At 41.6% G+C, this 19,794-nt stretch overlaps 1 protein-coding gene across 2 annotated transcripts in view; it reads right to left on the minus strand.

The window, feature by feature from the left end:
- The window catches only part of septin9a (septin 9a), a 167,029-nt gene that overhangs the window by 115,223 nt on the left and 32,012 nt on the right, over positions 1-19,794 (minus strand). Inside the window, exon 2 of one of the 2 annotated variants that reach the window (XM_022671920.2) lies at positions 18,768-18,839. In XM_022671920.2, coding sequence (XP_022527641.1) covers positions 18,768-18,839 — 72 coding nt within the window. Of the gene's footprint in view, positions 1-1,887; positions 1,987-18,767; positions 18,840-19,794 lie in introns of those variants that run through there. The other variant, XM_022671938.2, reaches the window with a different exon arrangement.

Below are 19,794 nucleotides of genomic sequence, written 5' to 3' on the forward strand. Positions count from 1 at the left end.
TTTAATAAACTTTTTATGCCGTTTTAAAGTTATTAATGCTTCGATTTAAATGTCAGGGCTCTCCGGATTCTATCAAGGAGGCGTGGAGCTACTTTGAGCCTGGATAGCGCTGTACACTGAACAAAATTATTCGTAACTTTCTGCATTTGCTTTTTTAAGTACATTTAATTTCAGATAAATTTAAGTAACTTCAACTCGGTTTCAAGACTTAAATTACCTAATTACAATTACTTCATTTATACAGTATTACTCAAATAATGTATGAAACATAATATATTATAATTCCTGAAATTTAAATATTTCTAGTTAAAACACACATTCAAATATTTACATGATCTTAATTATTTATTTTGTAAACAGACCAAGTCTCACTGTCTCAACACGTGGATGAAATGTAATACATTCTTTTTAGTATACTCTATGTAACATTTAAGTCTTGAAATTGAGTTGAAGTTACTTAAATTTATCTAAAATTAAATTTACTGTAAACAAGCAAATGCTTTATTAGCTTCAGTCCTATTCCTGTGTGTCAAGCTGAGCCATTCTTAAGGCACAGATCTCTTGGTACAGTTCAGGATTTAACCACTGCATAGAATGGGATTTGACCAAACCCCAACCTTGTTGGAGATGAGATGAACCAAAAAAAAAGTTAAAATTACACTTTTAACCAGGAAAGACATGAAAAGTATATTTAGTCCAGCACGTATACCTCCTTACAGAACATGAACCAATTGAGAACTGAGACAAATGTTTCACCTTTTTGACAAACAGTACCTGTAAATAGAATAAAGACATGGGGTGGTCAAGCTACAGTCGGCTTCAGACAGTAAGTTGTCGGGTTGTAGTCGGGTTTAAACTGTATGTTGTCAGTCTACAGTCAGGTTTAAACTGTATGTTGTCAGTCTACAGTCAGGTTTAAACTGTATGTTGTCAGTCTACAGTCAGTTTCAGACAGAATGTTGTCAGTCTACAGTCAGGGTTAGACTGTATGTTGTCAGTCTACAGTTGGGTTCAGACAGATTATTGTCAGTTTACAGGCTGGTTCACACTGAAAGTTGTCAATCTACAGGGTTCAAGTAAGTGTTAGACTAAAAGTTGTCAGGCTATAGTTGGGTTCAGACAGAATGATGTTGGGCGACAGTCTGGTTTAGACGAAAGACAAAAGCCAGGTCAGTCTTGCATCGTCACATTTCTGGTTGAGGTCTATTTTCAGGCTTCAATGGGATTCAGTGAGAACTACTTCTGAGACTCAAACTGGACCTCTAAAGGCCGGAAGTGAGACAGATAGTCAGACAGTGAGACACAGTCTAGTGGTTTTATAGCCAGAAGGTGTTGTTATCACTTTGTACTTTGCTCCTTATTGTTTTATCCTCCAGTTCTTCATTCAGAAGCAGAGTCACTGCTAATGTCATTGCCTGACTGACACATCCCACATATGGGCTAGTAGTCTGAGAGCATTTTAGAGGTACTCTGACACACATACACACACACTCATGCACAAACACACACACACACACATTTTTATTACAGCTAGCTATTACAGCCTGGATGTTTTCCTCTCTTAGTCAAAGCCTATGGAAAATCCAGCTCTGCCAGGAGGACAGATCACAAACCCACAAAGGCGATGCCACCAGGGACAAAAGTAGTACAGCACAAACTGCCTTTTTCCAAACAAGAAAAGCTGAAATCTGTTCTTTTAAAGTAATGTTATTAATGTGTATAGATCTGGAGAAACCCTGTCAATAGACACGGCAGAGAAAGACCAAAGCTGAGCCAAAGTAACAGTTTAGCAGAAGAGTGGAAAAACACTACAGTGAGCAGCAAGGTGCTGTAAGGTCACGTTCCACAAAAAAAAGCAAAGGATTTGGCACTCAGCCTTTAACTTACCTGCGATTTTGTCCCCCTCCATAGCCTGAAACGCTCACATACACACACCCGCTCACACCCTCTGCAGCCACATGTAGCCTCAGCCGTTCTCCTTCAAAACCTTCTCTTTTTTCCTTGTACTTCCCTTTTTTTCTCCCCCTTCAGCACTCTCTCTCTCTCTCTCTCTCTCTCTCCCTCTCTGTTCTGCTCTCTCTCTCTCTCTGTGTTCTGCTCTCTCTCTCTCCCCCCTCTCCTCTCTCCCTCTTCCTCGGTTTAATTTCTTCCGTGTGCTGTGATAATGAGTGCATCCAGGATTACAGCATACCCATGTGCTGATCATATGGAGCTTTTGTTGCTTCTTTGTTTCTCTCGTTTTTGTTGCCTTTAGCTATTCTATCGCTTTATTCTCCCTCATTTTACAGGTTTATGCCTAAATAATGCTCAAGTAAAGCTTTTAAAGTAGAACTTTTACAGTGAAACTCTACCTCTCTCTTTCTCTTGTTTTTTTTCCTCTGTCTTTCAGTCTCCCGTCCTCTTCACACTGAGGCTGTATTGTGTCTTAGATGGAAACTCAAGGCCATGTGATTTGAGCTACGCTTCCCAAAATATCTCTCTCGCGCGCTCTCTCGCACTCTCTCTTTCTCAGTGCCATGAGGAATCCACAACAGCCCCGCCAGGATCTTCCCCAGGGTGTGTTCTGAATGTGTGTGTGTACGTGTGTGTGTGTACGTGTGTGATTGTGTGTCTTAAGGGGCGAACAAGACATCGATCACCCACCTTAAACACTCCAACAGCACACAGTTCAAACATATGCGCTCTAAACCCAGACTGCAGGCAAACACCTCCATTCACCTCCATTCACTGCAGTTCACCTCCATTCACTCCTCCACCGGCTCTAATGCACAGCTCTGCTATGTGTTGCTCAAGCAGAGTAAACACGGCCCTCCGGAGCTGTTTGGAGTGCGGAGGCCTTTTTCTCTCCACTCAGGAAGTATTGACCTTTGACCTGTTCGCCACACTCGAGGGGTCAAAGGCCATTTGGCAAGCAGGCGGAGCCCAAACACACCCAGGACGGACACATGGAGAAACACGTACACTGTAAGTGCAAGTGAGTGAGTGCACCAACAGCACAGGCCACACCCTTACCCTGTTCAACAGTGCATGCAACTTTCACTCTTTCATACACCTGATCAGTTCTGTCCCATTGCACTTAAGGTGATACTTAGGCCAAAATCAATTACACTACCAGTCAAAAGTTTAGGATCACTAGCAAATTTTCCCCTTTTTGAAAGAAAACACATTTTCCTGCAATTCACAAACAATATTGTCCATTTCTCAATTAATTTAGGTGTATTTAGGTGTAATAAAAATATTTGTATTAAAGCATATTTTTGTACACTGTAAAAATAAAAAAGTTAAGAAAACTCAAAATATTAAGGCAACTTACTGCACTACATTTTTGAGTTTTGAGACCAACTCATTCTTTTAAGTTTTGAAAAAAAAAACATGCAGTTGTGCCATCCAGAAATCTTTAGCCCAGATCATATGTATTAAAACTCACCAACTTAAAAATTTCTACACAATGTGTATTGCAAGTTTTGCTGACCATCCCTTAGGACCAACTAAAAAAAATTGCGCCAATAAATTGTTTTACATGAATCAAAATCATTTTGTGGGTGCAACACTATACTTTTGTTAATTTAACATAGCAACTGGGTAATTGGAATTTATGACTATCACATATCCACCTTATTGTCAGTTATGTAAAACTATTGCAATTAATGCAACCGTAACCAGACTGACTTGGCAACACAGAATATAGTAACCTGCTCTTACGCGCTTAAACACTGAGGCCAGGCAGTTACTATTATATAACAGATATGCAAATTCCAAGAGAAGGCAGCTTGTAGAGAATGCTTACACACTGATGGTGAGTGAGAGGTGGAAGTCAAAGTCAAAGTCAAAGTCAAAGTGGTTTTTATTGTCATTTCAGCTATATACAGAGTACACAGTGAAACGAAACAACGTTCCTCCAGGGACCATGGTGCACATAAACACAGTGTAGACAGAACAATAGTGCAACAGTACAAAAGTGCAGACAGACAATACAACACAATACAGACAAAGAATAATAAATAACAAGACAGTGTGCAAATTTTGCAGTGTGCAAAGGACATGCCCAATCTGCAAATAGTGTGATTAACATTGCTCCATAGACCCCGATCAAATAAAGGGTCAAACTGAGCATGTGCAGAGTAGTTGGCATGGCCTCGACTAGGGTTCAACTACAATTAGTCAATTTTGTCACAGATTATTTATTTTGACCAACTTTTAACAAGAAACTTAATTAAGTAAGTTGGGGTGATTAGTTTGCTATATTTTAGGGTGCAATTCAATATTTCTCATTCAGCTGACTTAAAAATCACATTAAGCAGAACAATTTTAAGTTTTGTTTTTTTACAGTGTATAGAGGCTTATTTTGCATATAGTCCTATTATCAGCTATTCTCAATCCTCTGCCTAAATCTTGTTAGCACACACTTGCACAATTTTGATGCACAGCTGAAAAACATTACACTAATAAGTGAGTATAAAAGGGAGCACAACATTTTAGGTTAGTTTAGTATCTAAAGCATCAGCAGTTGTTGGCTTGCTTACAGGTTTTAAAATGGCCAGAAAGAAACAACTTTCTTTACAGACCCGTCAGTCCACTGTTGTGATAAGGAAGGAAGGCTGCTTACAAATATCTTACAGCTGCTCTAAATAGAACCTGTCAAACACCAGTGTCAGCAATAACGGTCAAAAGGTGACTTCAGGATGCTGGACTTCAGGTGACTTTCAGGTCACGGAGCTCTCTCCACCGTTTAAACGCCAATCCAAAATTAATCCTGGTTTTAGCAAGGACTCTATCACGTTCCTTCTTGGCTTCAGAGCTTCCCTCCTTCCTTTCTTTGTTTGTACTATGGGTAAATGAGCCACTGAGCTCTGAGATTCCTCTTCTGAAGTCTCCATTGCTCCACTAGCCGCTCACGTTCAGTAAAACTGAGCCGGATCCTCTTGGAGAGGCTGTACGTGTGACGTAAGTACGTAAAAACGTGTGTCATGGTTAGAAGAACTACATTAGGCTTAGCAGGGATGCTGGTTCCAGCATGCTGGTACCATTAAACACAATATTTTATCCCTTCTCCACTCAGAAATGCTTCTACTTTCACTTTAGAAACTAAATAATACAGACTGCCACTTCCAAAAAATCCCATTTACTAAAACATTCTCTTTTTCATAGAAGCATATGGTATAAAAATATTACCAAGATAACATGTCCATGTGGGGCTTGTATGCGTTGCTCAACTGGAAAACAAAAACTATTTTTCTACAGGTTCCACATTGGCTACACATATGGATGTCAGCTCTCACACACTTTAAATGAGAGTTAAGCCAATTTCAATTAATAATAGTAATCCTTCTTTAAAGATTTGGGCTGATATTAACTGATTAAAGCAGCCTAATTTACAACACAATTCCCAAACTGTCTCCTTGTCGAAACTGTTCCATATAATTAATCCCAGATTATATGCCAATGTGTCCTGAACAGGTAGCACAAATGGGTCTAGAAAGTTTTGTTTCTCGGGTTCCATGTCAGCTCACATATAAATGGCAGTTATTGGCCTCATCAGCATTAGTAATAATTGTACATGGTTGTACACTGCACATGATGCCTAGAGGGGACCCATATTAAAAGTGTGAGTTTAATTCATGCTGCATGTGACACTGTTCTTCCTCAAGGCCTGCATTAGCTAATAAAAGAAAATAAACAGGAATACAAGTGAACCAGGAAAAGCCCCCGGCCTGACGCCAACCCATAATTAGGGTTCATAGCCCCGCCCACCTTGGCTTGCAACTAGGGGTGGGCAATATTATACTGTATACAATATATCGTGAAACAGAAATATCATGATATTAAAAATCCATATTGTGATAATAGGGATGTTCTGTTTTAAAAGTAGTCCATTATTTACTGTGAAGTTTTAAGTGTATTTATTGTATACTTGTTTTAGTTAGCAGTTTATATCGTTGCTGTCCTATGAAAAACACTTATCTCTTTTTTTTTTTTACTACATAATTTGAACAGACAAACTGTCCCTTACACTGTGCCAAAAATTCTTAATGCATAGACTAATAGAAACTCTTCAAAATGACCTGAAATAAACTCTTTTTACATTGAATTCCACTGAAAGTTTACAAGGTTTTTTCTGTTTTGGAGATCAGTGTTTTTAATTGGACAGCGACGATATGCATGCACTAAATATTCTGCAATATTTTTTGCTGCATTATATTATTTTATGCTGTATTATTTTGCCACATTATGATTATACTGTTATACCATTATACTATATTCCTGAAATTAATGAATTATTTTAGTTTTCCTATATTGCCAAGTTATCGCAAAAATACCCTGAAATATCGTGATATTATTTTAGAGTCATATCACCCACCCCTACTTGCAACTGCCCACTCCAGAGCCGTGGCAGGAGTGTCACAGTTCTGATAGCCAGTGAGAGGCGGGAATGTTTGCATATTGAATATTCATGAGTAAGAGCTGAAATCAAGTCGTTCTTCCCACTCCTGACCACTCCTACACTGGACTAAAACAGCCTGAAACAGGAGCACAAAAACTGACCCACAGGGCATTCATTCATAATAGCGACTACCACAACATTAATGATAAAACCATAAAATACGATCTTTAAGGGGGGCTGTAATGACAGGGCTTATTTGGGAAACCCAACTGGGTCCCAGTACAAACCCGCTCAGAGCTCATGCCCACCTGAATCACACCTAGCTCACATTCTGCATATGTGAGCCCCACGAGATAATGTTGGCTGGGTCTAACTGAGCACAGGCAATAGTGTAAGTTGTGCAAGTAGGAGAGATGATTCTATATTTATGTGGCTTCCGTACCATTTCATCCTGAGTTATTTTAACCCTTAGAACCCTATGGATGGATTTTACGTCCAAAATCACACCCTGTGTTCTCAGCTTAATTACTCAGGAATCCCTTCACACATAAACATAAGCTATATAAGATTAGAAAGGGCAGAACTTACTCTTTTAAAAAATAGAAATAGAAAAAAGAAAAATAGAAATCAATTGAGAAATACACCTAAAAAGTAAGATTTCCTTCAAAGTTTCTTGTTTTATTCTTCCATAATTCTATTTATTTGCTCAAAACACATAATCAGTTGTATTTACATTCACTCTCAGGTCTCTGAGTAAATCACATGACTTCATCATCGCCACTGATTCGTCAAAGTGTTAAAAAAAGGACTTTCCCCAAAACACCTGCAATTCGCTTTTCCCCAACCATTCATTTTTACTTTTATTGCTTCAAACATATTTATATGACGCTTCAAACCAAATAATATCAGTAAATGACTTAAAAGCGTCCACAGAAAAAGTGTGAAACTACCTGCACTCAAACTAAAGCTAGGTATGGTGTGCGCACTACTTATATATAATTTTTATTTTACTTGCACATTTTACTAAGGACCTATTTTGCACTAAACATTTTTTTTGAGTACCCAGGCCAAAAAAAAAAGATATGGCTTTCTTTGTGTGTCCTTAATAAAAGTGTTTTTCTCATCAACTCTAAATCAGTTTTGTTATTAGTTGGAATATTATTGGCCATATTGGCCCTGATTAAAATACTGAAAGGTATAGGCTGCTCTGAGTGTCAGTTTTTAGTATCTACATGTATCCTAGAGGTGTGATTATTGATTATCAAGAAAAATAAATCCGCCTGATGCTCTTCATGAATTTTGTCAAAATAATAAACTATGTAATGAACTATCATCAATATTCTTATACTTTTAACTCACAAACACTCTAATCTAACTATTTTTGAAAAGATATCTTAGGTGTGAATATATTTAAAGTATATACATACAAAAATAAGTAAAAAAAAAAAAAAACAGGCGCTTTGTACAGGGTCAGGCTGCACCGCCAGCTGCCAGCAGAGGGCGGCAGCGGCGTGGCACTGTTCCCCAGGGAGACTCCAAATCCCAGAGTTCCAGGAGGTAATCAGGTCCAAACATCCACACCTGCTGGTTCCTCTATATAAGGCTGAACTTCCTGCTTGCCTTTGTCACACCTTTTTGCGTGCTGACCGGTATGGTATTCTTCTGACAACGACAAAGACAAAGACAAAGGCAAAGACCACACCCAAGGCAAAGGCAAAGACAAAGGCAAAGACTACTGCAAAGGCAAAGACAAAGACAAAGGCAAAGACTACTGCAAAGGCAAAGACAAAGACAAAGGCAAAGCAAAGTCCAGTCAAGTTCAGTCAAGTTCAGTCAAGTCAAGTCCAGCCAAGTTCAGTCAAGCCAAGTCCAGCCAAGTAAAGCCCAATCAAGTCAAGACCAGCCAAGGCAAAACAAACAGCCTTCTAAGCCTTAGACAAAGGGCTGGCAATAAAATTGGTAGAGTGGAATTGTTCACCACCTACCTGAAAAGAAAGAAAAGTGAATTTAAGTTTATTTGGTTTTTGGGAAGAGTTTTTTAGTTTGAGCCACACCGCATGGTGTCTCCTTTGTTTGTTTTCCCGCCTTTTTCTTGTATTGCTTTTAAGGGCGTAATTCCAGCCCTCACCTGCACTCTCCTGGTGGCGCAGTGATAGAGTGTTGGGCTAGTAACCCAGAGATGGCTGGTTCGAACCCAGGTCTGGGCAGTTGCAAAATCACTTGCAAAAACACATAAAAGTAATACAGCATAATATATAATATACAAATAAATAAATATACATACATAAATAAATATATAAATAATTAAATATAAATAAATAAAACCCTGTTTTCACGGGTTTTCCTCTCTGCGCTTGGGTCCGATCCCTGACCGTCCCGTTACAGAAAGGAGTGGAACAAATTAAGCTAGCCCTGCAAAACCAGGGGGCTGCTCTAGGGCGCCATGACCAGCTACTGCAGGAGATGGCCCAGCAGCTGACAGCCATAGGTGAAACCTTGCGCCCTAGCACTGGGTCACCTCCTGCCCAGCCTAGCGGGGCGCCTCCCCCCACAGAACCCATCCCTGTACAAGCAAATACTCAACTGGCTAATCCCGAAAGGTACGCTGGGGATCCAGATGGATGTAGGGGGTTCTTGCTCCAATGCTCATTGGTTTTTGAGCAACAGCCATCCCGTTTCCCAACAGAGAGATCCAAGGTGGCTTACTTTATCTCTCTGCTAAGTGGACGGGCGTTGGCTTGGGCTACAGCCTTGTGGGAGCAGAACTCCCCAGACTGTGCAACAGCTGTGGGATTTGCGACGGCCCTGCGTCAGATATTTTACAACCCTGTTGGAGGCAAGGAAGCGGCCACCTGTTTGTTGGCCCTTTCCCAGGGCTCTGGCTCAGTGGCAGATTATGCCATTGAGTTTCGTACTCTGGCCGCAGAGAGTGGCTGGAACGAGGAGGCACTTAAGGCTGTGTTCCAGCAAGGCCTCAGCCACAGGTTGAAGGATGAGCTTGCCACCCGAGAGCTGCCATCTACACTTTCAGGTCTCTATGACGCATGCATCAGTCTTGACAACCGCCTGCGTCAGAGGGACCTGGATCGGAAAGGCACTTCTCGGGCCTCATCCTTTCACCCTCCCTGGCGCCCAGCGAAGGGCCTAAGTTCATCCTCCATTGCCCTGGGGCTCCAAGTAAAAGTCAATCTGGCATGGAACCCCCACCATCAAACCACCCTGCTTGCCTTTGTGGACTCAGGGGCTGCAGGGTGCTTTCTTGATGCCTCATTGGCAACTAGCCTGGGTGTTCCCTTGGAACCCCTAGAACGGCCCCTAGATGGCCATAGATGGCCGTTCCCTGGGTACCGGCCATATTACTCACCGTACTGTACCAATCACCATGCGGTTGGGTTCTCATTGCGAGAGCATTGTGCTCTACATAACATAAGCCCCCCAACTACAATTCGTACTGGGGTTTCCTTGGCTGGAACAGCACAATCCACATATTGATTGGTCCACTCGGTCTGTGTATGGCTGGGGCCCACGGTGCAGGGGCCACTGTCTGGGCAATGTGGGGTCTACTCCCAAGGCATCTGTCACCCTAGGTACAGAGACACTGGACCTCAAAGGGGTCCCAGAGAAATATTGGGATCTCAAGGAGGTTTTCATTAGAGCCAAGGCCAACATCTTACCACCCCACAGGGAGTTTGACTGTGCAATCAACCTCCACCCAGGTACCACACCTCCCCGGGGGCACTTGTTTGCACTCTCACCTCCTGAGCGAACAGCCTTAGATGAGTATATTAAGGAGGCATTGGAGATGGGCCTTATCCGTCCATCGTCCTCTCCTGCCGGAGCCAGCTTCTTTTTTGTGGGAAAGAAAGATGGGGGCCTACGCCCGTGCATTGACTATAGGGGCCTCAACTCTATCATCATCAAAGACCGCCACCCCCTGCCTCTTATGTCTTCTGCATTTGAGGCACTGCAGCAGGCCACTATATTCACCAAACTGGACCTGCGCAGTGCCTACAATTTGATACGCATTAGGCAGGGGGATGAATGGAAAACAGCTTTCATCACCCCCACAGGGCATTACGAGTACCACGTAATGCCCTTTGGTCTCATGAACGCCCCTGCGGTTTTCCAGCGCTTCATTAATGAGGTGTTGAGGGAGGCCCTCGGTCATTTTGCATATGTCTACCTTGACGACATACTTATTTACAGCCAGTCCCTCAAGGAGCATATTGGGCATGTCAGACGGATTCTCCAGCTGCTTCTGGAGAACCGTCTGTACGTAAAGCTGGAGAAATCTGAGTTCCATGTCTCCTCTGTGTCCTTTCTATGCTTTGTGGTGTCCAAGGGCACCATCCGCATGGACTCAGCCAAAATAAGAGCTGTGGTGGACTGGCCTTGTCCTACCTCTCTCCGTTTGGTCCAGCGGTTCCTGGGGTTTGCCAATTTCTTCCGCCACTTTGTGCGAAATTTCAGTTCTGTGGCAGCCCCTCTCACTGCCCTAACCCGGAAGACCCCAGGTCCATTCTGTTGGACCACTGAGGCTCAAGAGGCCTTTGAGGAGGTAAAGGCCAGGCTGACGTCTTCCCCTGTCCTCCAGCTGCCCGATCCTGAGGAACCATTCGTCGTTGAGGTAGATGCCTCTGAAGTTGGTGTGGGAGCGGTACTCTCCCAACGCCTGGGTCCATCCAAGAAGCTCCATCCATGTGCGTTTTATTCGCACCGGCTCACCCCAGCCGAGCGCAATTATGATGTTGGGGACAGGGAGCTTCTGGCAGTCAAGCTTGCCCTTGAGGAGTGGAGGCACTGGCTTGAGGGGGCCAAACACCCCTTTGTGGTATGGACAGACCACAAAAACCTGGCCTATATCCAGCAGGCCAAGCGGCTGAACCCCCGGCAAGCTCAGTGGGCATTGTTTTTTAGTCGCTTTGATTTCCTGCTGTCTTATAGGCCAGGGAGCAAGAACCTCAAGCCAGATGCCCTATCCAGACTATGGGCACCTCCGGAGTCTGATCCTGCTCCAGAACCCATCATCCCACCACCTCGAATCCTGGCTCCTCTTCGATGGGAATTGGAGGGTATCATACAAGATGCCCTCCAGCAAGAGCCAGACCCTGGAGGTGGACCACCTGGTAGGGCTTACATTCCTCAAGCTGTCAGGAACCAGGTCATGTCCTGGGGGCATGCATCTCTCTTTTCAGGGCACCCAGGGGTGACCAGGACCTTGGAATTCCTGCGCAGGCGATTGTGGTGGCCTAGTATGGAAAAAGACCTTCGGGCCTTTATAGCCTCATGCGACGTATGCGCACGAAATAAGACTCCTAGGTCTCGACCACAGGGTCTTCTCCATCCTCTGCCTGTCCCCACACGTCCATGGTCCCATGTCTCTCTGGATTTCGTTACTGGGCTGCCCCCCTCCAGAGGTAACACCGTTATCCTGGTCCTTGTAGACCGCTTCTCCAAGGCCTGCAAGTTTGTGGCACTACCCAAACTCCCATCTGCCAAGGAGACTGCGGAACTCCTTCTACATCATGTGGTCAGAGTGCATGGGATACCTAGTGATCTGGTGTCTGACCGAGGACCCCAGTTCACCAGTCGTTTCTGGAAGGCCTTTTGCCGGCTTATGGGAGCCTCAGTAAGTCTCTCTTCTGGCTTTCACCCTGAGTCCAATGGCCAGACTGAAAGGGCCAATCAGGACCTGGGAAGGACCCTACGGTGTCTGAGCTCCTCCAATCCCTCTTCTTGGGCTGACCATCTACCTTGGGCGGAATACGCTCATAATACCCTCTGGCACTCGTCCCTGGGCATGTCACCCTTTGAGTGCCAGTTTGGGTACCCACCGCCCATGTTTGCTGACCAAGAATGAGAGGTTGGGGTACCTGGCTGTCTGCCAAGGACCTTCCTCTTCGGGTGGAGTCTAAAAAGTTCAAGGTGGAGAGACGCATAAACTCGGTCACCTATCGGTTGCGTCTCCCACCGTCCATGCGGATTCATCCCACTTTCCATGTCTCTCGCCTTAGACCCTTTGTTTGTGGAACGGGACCCCCTCCGGCCCGACTTCCTGCGCCTCGACTTGTTGATGGCTCCCCGGCTTACACCGTCCGCCGCATTCTGGACTGTCGCCGGGTGCAGGGCGGCACCCAGTACCTGGTTGACTGGGAAGGGTACGGGCCGGAGGAGCGGTCTTGGGTTCCAACACGCCATATTTTGGATCCTGAACTCATTCGGGAGTTCCGCAGGGACCGTGCGGCTGGTTTGGGGACTTCTGGGGCCGTCCCTAGGAGGGGGGGTCCTGTAAGGGGTCAGGCTGCACCGGCAGCTGCCAGCAGAGGGTGGCAGCGGCGTGTCACTGTTCCCCAGGGAGACTCCAAATCCAACCATCCACACCTGCTGGTTCCTCTATATAAGGCAGAACTTCCTGCTTGCCTTTGTCACACATTTTTGCGTGCTGACCGGTATGGTATTCTTCTGAAAACAACAAAGACAAAGGCAAAGACCACACCCAAGGCAAAGGCAAAGACAAAGGCAAAGACTACTGCAAAGGCAAAGACAAAGACAAAGGCAAAGACTACTGCAAAGGCAAAGACAAAGACAAAGGCAAAGCAAAGTCCAGTCAAGTCCAGTCCAGTCCAGTCAAGTCAAGTCAAGTCAAGTCAAGTCAAGTCAAGTCCAGCCAAGTTCAGTCAAGCCAAGTAAAGCCCAATCAAGTCAAGACCAGCCAAGGCAAAACAAACAGCCTTCTAAGCCTTAGACAAAGGGCTGGCAATAAAATTGGTAGAGTGGAATTGTTCACCACCTACCTGAAAAGAAAGAAAAGTGAATTTAAGTTTATTTGGTTTTTGGGAAGAGTTTTTTAGTTTGAGCCACACCGCATGGCGTCTCCTTTGTTTGTTTTCCCGCCTTTTTCTTGTATTGCTTTTAAGGGCGTAATTCCAGCCCTCACCTGCCCTCTCCTGGTGGCGCAGTGATAGAGTGTTGGGCTAGTAACCCAGAGATGGCTGGTTCAAACCCAGGTCTGGGCAGTTGCAAAATCACTTGCAAAAACACATAAAAGTAATACAGCATAATATATAATATACAAATAAATAAATATACATACATAAATAAATATATAAATAATAAAATATAAATAAATAAAACCCTGTTTTCACGGGTTTTCCTCTCTGCGCTTGGGTCCGATCCCTGACCGTCCCGTTACACGCTTGGTTAAATTTTGACCAAAATATGATCAGTTCCAGGAAAATATAACAATTCTGCTTCCTTTTACATTTTAAATGATTATATTTTTAAGCAGCTGTATGTCTTCTGGAGTAAAAGAGATCAGGGCATGTGACTGTCTGATATAATTACTGTGTTATAAGATCTGAAAGAGGAACTGAAAACAAAAACAAAGAAAAAACACACCAAAACAGCCTAGACTTCAACGGGTTAAAATGAGAAAATTACCTAATACAAGGTTTAATGGAGTAATGCAAAAAGCACCGCTACTGAACTCTGGAGTAATGGAAACACATTCTGTGGAATGATGAATCATGTTTCTGTGGTGGATGAGTTTGGGTTTGGTGAAAACCAGCATTACTGTGTCCCATTGCACAAAGTGGCGTCCATAAAGGCATGAACAGTGTTAGGCTGATTACTTTGAAAAAGTAATTAGTTATAGTTACCATTTACTTCTCCAAAAAAGTAACTAAGTTACTAACAGAGTTACTCCACTATAAAAGTAACTAAGTTACTAACAGAGTTACTCCACTATAAAAGTAACTAGTTACCAGTAAAAGTAACTATTGTGTTACTTTTGTGTTATTCACCCCGTAAAAAAAAATAACAAAAGAAAATAAATTATGTAATTACTATTATTATTAGAAAAATAACAAACAAAAATAAACCCAAAATGTTGACAAAAATATAATCTAACGAATTAAAAAAAAAGACCAGAAAAACTCCACACGACCAAAGAAAATTACTAAGACTTGTAATACTGAAAATAACCCTCAAAAATCAAATTCGAGTCTGGGGATGAAACTAAACAAACCACATGGAAAAATTTATATATAAACAAGACAAAAGAATGGACAAAAACAACAATCTAATGACTGTTAAAATGGTATTAACAGCTGGATCAAACAGCTTCACCAAGGAGGAAAAGAGAAAATAGCAGCACCACAGAAACCAGAGCAGCTAAAGAGAGCTTAACGTCCTTAAAACGAAAAAAATACAACAATTCTCTCATTAACCTCTACAAATTCTACAAATATCTAATAATTATAAAAAAATTGAACGGCTAAGGTAACGTGCAGTAACGGGGTGTTGGAAATGGTAAGGGCGTTATAGTTACAGTCAGAGTAATTAGTTAGATTACTAGTTACTGAAAAAAGTAACGGTGCTAGTAATGCCGTTTATTTCAACACCGTTATTCCCATCACTGGGCATGAATGGGTGAGTTTGGTGTGGAAGAACTTGAATCCTACTCAACATCTTTTGAAATAAGATAAAACAGATTGTGAGACAGAGCCTCTTGTTTAACATCAGACTTTACAAATGCTGTTCTGGCTGAATAGAAAAAACCTTCTGTAGACATAGTCTAAAATCTTGCAGAAATGCTGCATAGAAGGCAATTCCAGCTGCAAAGTGGGGACCAACTCCTTATTAATGCATATGGATTTATAATTTGATATTACAAAAGCTCCTGTAGGTGTGATGTAAATCAGTCCAAACACTTTCCATACTGCTCATATTGTGTATGAGACTTCTTTTGCATGACAGAAGCAATGTCTCCCAAAGAACCCCTAAAATCAACAGTGATTTAATTAGGCTATGTAGTTCAAACATCAGATCTGTCTTCATGTTAACTGCTGTATGTCAGTGCTGCCAGTATAACTCACATATATACAACCATAAAACCACATAATAAACAACTTTCAAAGCGTTAGCAGTAATGTCTTAGTTATACTGTAACTAGGGCTGTAGTCTGTTCTGCTTGTGTTATAGAGAAATATCTCTTCAGTCATAAAGCACAATGCCCAAAGGCTTCTGAGCACAATGAGGAACAATGGCGGCTCTATGAGAGAGCTCATAGATCTACACCCACTGTAAAACCCCACATTCATTAAAGGAATACTCCAACATTTATTTCCCCCCCAGCCTGATCTCCATCTGATGTTTTAACATATTGTGATGCATCCATTAAAGTTAGATATTATTTAAAAAAAATATTAGTCATAAGTATTAGTGATGTAATGGCAGGATTAACGAGCGTTGCCTCACTTGTCTTTTGTCTAAAAGTGCTCACAAGACAGTCTTGTTTCAGCAATTATATAACTTATAACTAATCAAACAAGGTGACTTGGCCGACTTTCTCACACCAACAAACTAACACAATCTCTCTTTGAAATTTAAGTAAAAATACAGAAACAGAAAATATCAAATCAAATTAGCTTTATTGTCAAATCACCTAAGTACAGGTGTGCAAGTTAGTGAAATACTGCATAATCTCAGTTAGTATGCAAAACAACAAAATATACAACACACAATATAACAGAATATATAAACTTAACTTACGCTATACACTAGGGTTGTCACTATCCCAAAATTATTACTTTCGAATACTGAAACTACCAATACTGAAACTATACACATAAAACATCAGAAATGAATGGAATAATAATAAGCTCTCCTAAGACACTGGATTATACCTTAGAATGCATGTTTGTGCTGAAAACAGAGAAATAAAGCAGTAAACCAGTCAGTCACAGAAAGTTACTTCTATATGTTTTTACCTTATATATAGTTTATGCTGATGTGTTGAGGCAGTCTTGATTTTCACGTGTCTTTATACCATGCAACATTATAATAAACTAAACTTACACTATAAACATTTAATATTGCACTGTTAAATGCACAAGGTTATAATTCTGTAATTATGTCTCAATTATTAAGTCTAAGATGAAAACGTGCTTGTTTAACTCAGCTTTTGATAATGAATGCTTCCACTTAGATAAAGGCTGCAGATCCAGGGGCTGTTGTCCAGCCAGTTTCGAATGATTACTCAGGTTTGTTGACCTCCTGTCTCTCTCTATCTGTAGTTGGGCAGATCTAACGGAGTTGCCAGCCATGCTGAATTCCCCCCTGTTACCCCTGATACCTGTGTCAGCCCAGCTGCCCACCCTCCTGCTGCTGCTATCAGCCTTGAAGTAACTGGGCACTGCGCACTCATGACTTTGTTAAAGTTTAGATAGCTTTACATAACTATTTAAGCAATAATACACTTAAGGTTTGTGCTTTAACATGTAATATTGGCACTGCTGTGCTGCAGTTGTCGATCAATCAGCACAGCAGTGTCATGGCTAGTACAGAATGCAGACATGTGCAGATACTGATAAAAGATTGTTTATTATAAAATAAACAGATGTAAAACATAGTCGGTACAGAAAAATGGGTAATCACCAATAACAGGAGCAATGTAGACAAAACCATACCATAAACGAGAGACAGTCCAGAGTTCATACACGAGATATCCAATATCAGAGGTAATCCAAGAGGCAATAGTGAATACACAGCCCAGGTAATACACAGAAAATCCAATATCAGAGGCAAAGGCAATAATCGGCGTCGAGAAAACAAAGGCAAGGTCATACACGAGATAAACTGAGACAAGAGATTTAGAACGCTTTGTAATGAGGAGAACCTACAGTACGCTGCGTGGGTGTTTGTGTGGTGTGCTCTTTTATAGTGCCAGTAATCAGTATTTGGGACTTCCTGGAGGAAGCAGGTGAGGTGTCACGTGATCAGGTGTGTGCGTGATGTCAGCGGGTGGTGCATTCTGGGTAGTGTAGTTGTTAACCTGAGAACCTCCGTTACAGCTGGGTGTGGAAGGGACAGAGGAGCTAACAGCACCAGACGTGACAAGCAGTGCCAATATTACAAGTTATCACACAAACCTTGAGTGTATTATTGTGATTATACCTCAGTTCCATTATCTCTGTTTATTGAAAGATTTTTAGTTAAAGAGGACGAGAAAATACGATCTGTTTGGTTATAAAAACTCTGAGAGTTAAAATAGTTCCATTGCTGCTCTGTTTGCAGCTGCGCTGTTTGGTCTGAAAGCGCTGCATTGTTGCTAGGTTACCTGTATGTGGTGGAGTAATACTTGGAGAGCTTCGGATAAAGTGCATTACTGGCTGATAACGGCACTCATAGAATGCCTCTCAGCCAATCACATTGCAGGGTCTGAACTACCTGTGATATAATTGCTTTTATTATTGCCACATTTCACCATCATCATTCTTTGGTTCACTACTGTGATTTTATTAGCACATGTGAGCAGAGAAATAGACTTTTATTTTTCAAATTTGTGTTTATGTTAAAATATATTTTTTGGTTTATCTAAAATTGGTACTGACAATCCTTCAATTTCAGTGGTACTGGTCGTGACATCCTACTTTCTGGTACAGTGACATCCCTGCTTATAATAATGACAACAGTATATATATACATCTCTAAAGACATTTTCTTCAGCAGGTGTAAGTTCAGCCAGAATTTTTGAAAGATGCTCAGTGCAATACATTCTCACCAGGGAAGGCACCAACTCCCCAAATCACCCATCTCCTTATCCAGAGATTTATAATATATCTGGGTCTGTTGGGCTTTAGATGAGCTTGAGTTGCTTTTCCAGATGATTGTCTGTTTTCTACAGTTTTTGTCATTCTACCTAAACCATGTTATTAGTTCATACACACACTCACACACACAAACTGATTTGACTGCAGTGTTTAAAAGGAACTGGAAGCTGAATGATCATCAGGTCAGTCAGACTGGATTATACAATGTGTGTGTGTGTGTGTGTGTGTGTGCACATCTGTGTGTGTATTAGTTTGTGTTAATGTGTGTTAAGAGCCAAGTGTACTCCCAGAGCAGACGGGCCAGGGAGAAAAGCTGACATTGCAAAAGCTGTGTACTCTTCTCACTGGGAGGAGATGCTTCAGAGATGAGCCATCTCACACACACACACACACACACACACACACACACACACGCTCTCACACACACACACACACACACGCTCTCACACACACACACACACACACACACACTCTCACACACACACACAAAAGAGAGCGGAAGCCAGTCTTTCCATGGACAGAAAAATGCCACTGTCATGTGTTAAGCAGACAACCCCCAGCCCCCCACACACACATGGTCTCACATAATATCTGCACACTATAGACTATTCAAGATATACAGATGTAGTAGGTGTTTCTAATAAAGTGGCCAATGAGTGGAAGCACAAGATATATAGGTGTTTCTAATAAAGTGGCCACATAGTGGAAGCACTAGGTGTAGTAGGTGTTTCTAATAAAGTGGCCAGTTGAGTGTATACTGGTACTGGACTGACCTGATCCGGTAGCTCCCCCAGAGTCGGATCTCTCCAGTCTCCTGAGGCGACCGCTGGTTGAACGAGCAATACCTGAAAACACACACAGACTGTCAGATTCAATACAGTCTAAACATTTGTTTTTAAATACTTTACGTCAACAGCAAACACATCTAAAATATCAACTGCCAAAACATATTTTTTTAAATATCAAGGACCAATATTTTTTCATTTAATTTCTTAATGGACAATTTTTTTTAAATATGTCAATATACAGCACTTTGTAAAAATGTCCATTTGTTTATATGACAATACCCAAAATATTTTATTGCATCAGTGGTCCAGATTGTTCTTAAATATGTCAGTGGTCAACGCATTTCAAAATAGGTCAACATATTGTGAAAATGTCTTGTTTAATCTCATATACAGTTTTTTTGCTTAAATGTAGAGTTAGGAAGCCACGAGCCTTGCAGTAAAAAGCAGTTTCTAGGCTGCAAAATCCACTTTGCCAGTTTTATCATCCATGAAATTAACTAAAAATCAACAGAATATCCAATTATTCAAATACAGAAAACAGTACTCCATTGCCAGTCTTACTAAATAAAATAAAAATAAAACAGTGAATAAAATACCTGTAAGTGAGTGTTTGTGAGCAAATGCATTTTATAGACAGATTGTTAGCTTAAAGCCTAAAAGCCATTTAGCTTAACATATAAAAATGTCATTACTTTCTTAAATATTCAAATGTTCGTCAACGGAACACCATATATTTACAAATATTTCTAGAGTATTTGCTGTATATCTGTACTAATTTCTTTCTTAATATGTCTTTATATTCCATGAGATCCAAGTGACTGCCAGAAGGTCATTCTCCGATTGCTCTGTTTAAAAAACCTGGTTGACCCCCCCCCCCACACACACACACACACAGCTTGCAAATAAATCAGCTGATCAGTTCTTTCATTGGTGAACTTTGTTTCAGACAATTAAAAACCTAAAAACTAAAGTTTCTTAAACACATTTGATCATTTTAGAGATTCAGCATCCC

This window comes from Astyanax mexicanus, chromosome 19 (genome assembly GCF_023375975.1).
Source record: "Astyanax mexicanus isolate ESR-SI-001 chromosome 19, AstMex3_surface, whole genome shotgun sequence".
Taxonomy (NCBI): Eukaryota; Metazoa; Chordata; class Actinopteri; order Characiformes; family Acestrorhamphidae; genus Astyanax; species Astyanax mexicanus.